The sequence below is a fragment of the Nannospalax galili genome, unplaced genomic scaffold, assembly GCF_000622305.1.
Source record: "Nannospalax galili isolate Female #2095 unplaced genomic scaffold, S.galili_v1.0 scaffold399, whole genome shotgun sequence".
NCBI classification, from domain to species: Eukaryota; Metazoa; Chordata; class Mammalia; order Rodentia; family Spalacidae; genus Nannospalax; species Nannospalax galili.
Window position 1 is genome coordinate 3,917,838 of NW_008345053.1, and position 4,337 is coordinate 3,922,174.

The following is a 4,337-nucleotide window of genomic DNA, read 5'->3' on the forward strand; positions in this document are numbered from 1 at the left end:
ATAGCTTCTTTTGGGAAAAATATATTAAAAAAGAATAGTGAACTCACAAAAACAGAAAATGCATAGCATTTCACTAAATATGTAAACATGTATTTACGAGATTCCTCAAACGTGTCCCGATAGCCGATGGTTCAGAGATGAAATTCTAAGTGATTTAATTTTATGCCCTATACTATTTCTGAGTTCTGCCTTTTAGGCCATCTGTCTAATCTGATGCTAATTAAAAAAAAATTGGATTCTTTACCTTTATTATTTAGGGTTAAAAATGAATACTTTTAAAATATATGCAGTTATTTTCGAATGCAAATGATATCCTTTTTAAAAGCCAAAATAGACAAATTTGCTTATGTTCACATATAATTCTACAAGACTTAAAAAATAAAGTGATATCTCTTAGTTCTCTCTGTGGCCAATTAATATACGGGATGTTAGTGATGACAGGTGGCAGTCTTTATGAACTCCTTATGAGGCTATTAATCTCCCAAAGTCACTAAATGACAGACAAGGAAGAAAAACTGACATGTTTCACATGCTACATGGGAGACAGGCATGAATTTGTCATATATGTAAGAACAGGATGCTTTGCCTTCCTTTCTCATTGTATATTTAGTTGATTTTCTTTCATATAAAAATAAAATATTCACATTTCCTATCTTTATAGACAGCATGAACTATCCACAAATAATTTATAAAAGAAAATCCTAACTAAAATGCAACCTATCGGAGAACAAGCAGGGGTGTATATTGTCAGGTCTCAATAAAAGAAAGATGAGATGGGTGAGGAGACTTATTCCAAGAATCTTCCTTAAAGTTTATCCCAGAAAGAAATGCAGACTCCTGCTGGCGAATGCCTCAAAGTCGTGTGACCAAGTTTTTCTTCTGTTTTTAGATTTTTAAAGACAAATACTACTCCCTAATGGTATTACTACTGAAAACCACCTTGTCTAAGAAAGTATTCCATTTTCAAGAAGATGATGGATTGCATTTAAAAATAATTATAACCCATCATTACCAGTTAGGCTGTATCTGGAGTGCTTCAGTTCAGAGCATAGACTATTAGATCATAAAAAGCATACCATACCAAAGACACTCTTCAAGGCTATGCATAGAAAACATAGAGTATTGCACAATACTGACAAACTGAATATTCTGTTGCATTTTAACAAATGAAGCTAGTCTGTGAGGTGAGCTGGAGACATATGTAGGCAAAGAAGTCACATTTGTCTTAATTATATGTATTCACTTGTAAGAACAGTCCTTAATATGTGATTCCACTACTCAATACAACCTTACGGGAATTCTTTAGCAGTCACCATACACATGTGCTTTAAAAAATTGTAACAAGTCCAGAGTTTTCATGTTAGAGGAGCTTAAAATGTGAGGCTATTTGATCCCATTTTGATAAAGATGCATGATTATTAACACAAAATTTGAAGATACTAATGTGCTTTATGAAGCAGAAAAACATGCCTTTGCCTTATAAGTGATTATATATAAACTTGTCTATTCCTGGTACGTGTAATAATTATTTACTGTCTCCCATAGTTGCCTATGTTATTCTTTAATTAGATCTTGTACATCCAGATTGCTAACTTTGCCCCTAAAAGTGAATCCTATTAACAGTTTGATTTGACTTTCCTACCAGGATAGCCTTGGCAGGTGCCACAAAAATTGTTACTTACGCCCAAGTCCACTTACAATAGGAATTGGTATATGATTCCAGATTGCCTTTGTTATGAAGATTTGGGGCCTTATTGTAATCAAAATACAGAGATACAAAAATTTGCTGATGGAATTTAATTTTGGATTGTTATGGTTAAATTTATAGCAATGACGATGTCCTTCATTTCTTTAAATTTCCTTTCAAAAGAAGTGCTTTCTAAGTTAGTATGCCTGACAGTTAATGACAAAGCAAAGAAGAGAGATTAGAATCCCCACTGGCTTTTTTTCCCATAGATTCTTTTATTGGAAATGCTACTTCATGCTCTATACAAAAAAAAAAAAAAAAAAAAAAAAAAAAAAAACCAAGTTATTTACTTGCCAGGGAGTGGAAAATAAATCCAACAAAAATTCAGGAGGCTTCTTTTAAAAGTTGGCATCATCAAAAGCTATAGCTTTCTTAATATGAAAGTCATTTTTGATAGCAATGTCTTTAGACAAAACCTAAGTAAGTCAGTTTTAAAATCTTTTCAAATAACAAAGTAAACATCAAGCACACATTTGAAGAGTTGAAGTAGAATTATTAACTTGCTCCCTCCTGAAATTAAAGTTTCTGAAACATTTTAAGGAAGTTGTAAGGCCTCCATTTCTCCCAGGAAGCCTGATCAGTCATCACAGTTAACAACATAATTAATGTTTGATATTGACACTTATGTCTTCAAACTGTCTGACTATTTTCTACTATTAGAACAAGTAATATTGGACTTGGGGACCTTTCAAAAGCAGTTAGGAAACTTAGGTTACAAAAGAAGATCCTGGTAGGGGAGTGTGCACAGCTATCACTATCTCTGAGAAAGTATCCTGAATGAGAACAATTTAAAAATCTAACTCATTTAACTGTCTTTCCAACTGCTCTGCATCCCTTATGCTCACTTTAGAAAATGAAAGGAAACCAATATACATTTCAAACACTGAGAAGTACTGAACTTCCCCAGCAGACTCCTGAGGGGCTAACAACAACCCAAGTTCCTCTCTAAGAAGGAAGAGACAATGTTGGAATAATCATTTAATCCTGTGGAATGCTCACAGGCTGGAGATGCCTTCTAGCCTGTCCTAGTGGAGCCACTGCTTATTTTATAAAAGCCCCTGTGTGGAAGCCCTGCTCTTGTGGTGACATTGACTAAGTTCAATGCCATCCATATCAAAGAATATCAGTTAAGAAGGCACAGCCCAAGTTTGTCAGCTGCAACCTGTCATTTACTTGTCCCCCACACCTGTTTTTTGTTTACGAGATTTTATTTGCTTTTTTGCCATTAATAACACACAACGTTTGTTTCTTCTCACACAGTAATTTCTGTTTATTTCTCCAAGAACATTGCCTGTCTTCTTTGTATACCCCAGTGTTTACAGAACCATGGGATACCTCACTAAGTAAAAACCGCCTGTCAATTTGGGAAGGCTATTGCCAGGGTTTTGCCCTCTTCTTCCTCCGAGACTATTTGGATGGGAAGAACTGGCCAGAGCTCATTCCCTCGCTTATGATTGTTGGCTTAAGTGAGTGTTTCTTTTGGCACCCTGTGATACTAGGGGCTCCAAGAGTCTAACAGTGCCAGTCTCGGATATAGTGTGGGGATGGTGGTACCCAGAGACTCAAGCATCCCTTTAGAGGACGGATGCTCTTCCGCACAGACCTCTCGTCTCCCTTCAAACATGCCCCACCCCCGCCCCGAGTGGCCGGCTCCCTCACTGTCCCCTCTTGGTTTGAGGCAGCATCCTCCACTATTTACAAAGGGATCTGTGTGAACTCTCAGGCGCCCTGCTCTGTGTGGGCATCGCAGAAGCATCCTCAAGTAAAGCTACTGGAAACCGACAAACCACCACCGAGATCGCAGAAAGGACCGGGGCAGATCAGAGAGTTGCAGCGGGCACGCCAGCGCCAAGTCCAGCGAGCTGCTTACCTTTCCTCTTGGGCCTCCTCCTCCTCCTCCTCTTGGACTTGCATTTGAGTTGACTGCTTAACCCTCCAGACCCTCTGCCGCTCCCCAGGACGGATGCCATGGCCGGGACCCACCGGGTAGACGGGGAGAGAAGGCTGTCCTCCGGCAAGCTCACCTTTCTCGCTAACGCCGCCGCCGGGAGTATTTCTGCGTTTGCAAATCCGGGAGCAGCCTCACTTTTTAGGACCGAGCACGTCAGCGAAGAACACCCCTCTAATCGCTCTGTCACTCGGTTCCAGGTGGGCTGAGAGCCTCGGATGGATGCCCCGAAAGCAGAGCCTTTCTCTAGGCGGAAAGCGCTGGGAAAGCCTCTCCCGCGCGCCCGAGCGCCCGGAGCTCTCTCTCCTTCCTCTGGGCTCCCAACGCAGGGCTGCTACTTTTGCGCCTCTACGAGTTGTTTGGCACCATCCACTTTGAAGCCAGTCACACAGGGAGCTCGTCTATTTGCTGCCGCAAAGTCTAATTAGATCCAATCACAACTGTCTTCTTGCTCTGACATCAGCACCAGCCCCACCGCTGCCGGTAGCCTGCAAACTCAGCTCCCATTTGGAAGGCTGGAGCTGCCCAGGAAGGAGAGAGGTTGCTCAAAAGGAACACAACCACAGTGGGGCTGGTTTATCTGGAAGAAGCCCAAGGGTGCGGTTTACAGGAGGGTGCCAACCCCGGGACGTCGAAGCTTCT

At 40.8% G+C, this 4,337-nt stretch overlaps 1 protein-coding gene across 2 annotated transcripts in view; it reads right to left on the reverse strand.

Moving 5' to 3' along the window:
* Positions 1-4,071, reverse strand: part of Adarb2 (adenosine deaminase RNA specific B2 (inactive)) — a 621,224-nt gene extending 617,153 nt beyond the window's left edge. For both annotated transcript variants that reach the window (XM_008841353.1, XM_008841352.1), the window contains exon 1: positions 3,618-4,071. In XM_008841353.1, coding sequence (XP_008839575.1) covers positions 3,618-3,717 — 100 coding nt within the window. In that variant the 5' untranslated portion in view covers positions 3,718-4,071. The remainder of the gene's footprint in view (positions 1-3,617) is intronic.
* Between the last annotated feature and the right edge of the window lie 266 nt (positions 4,072-4,337).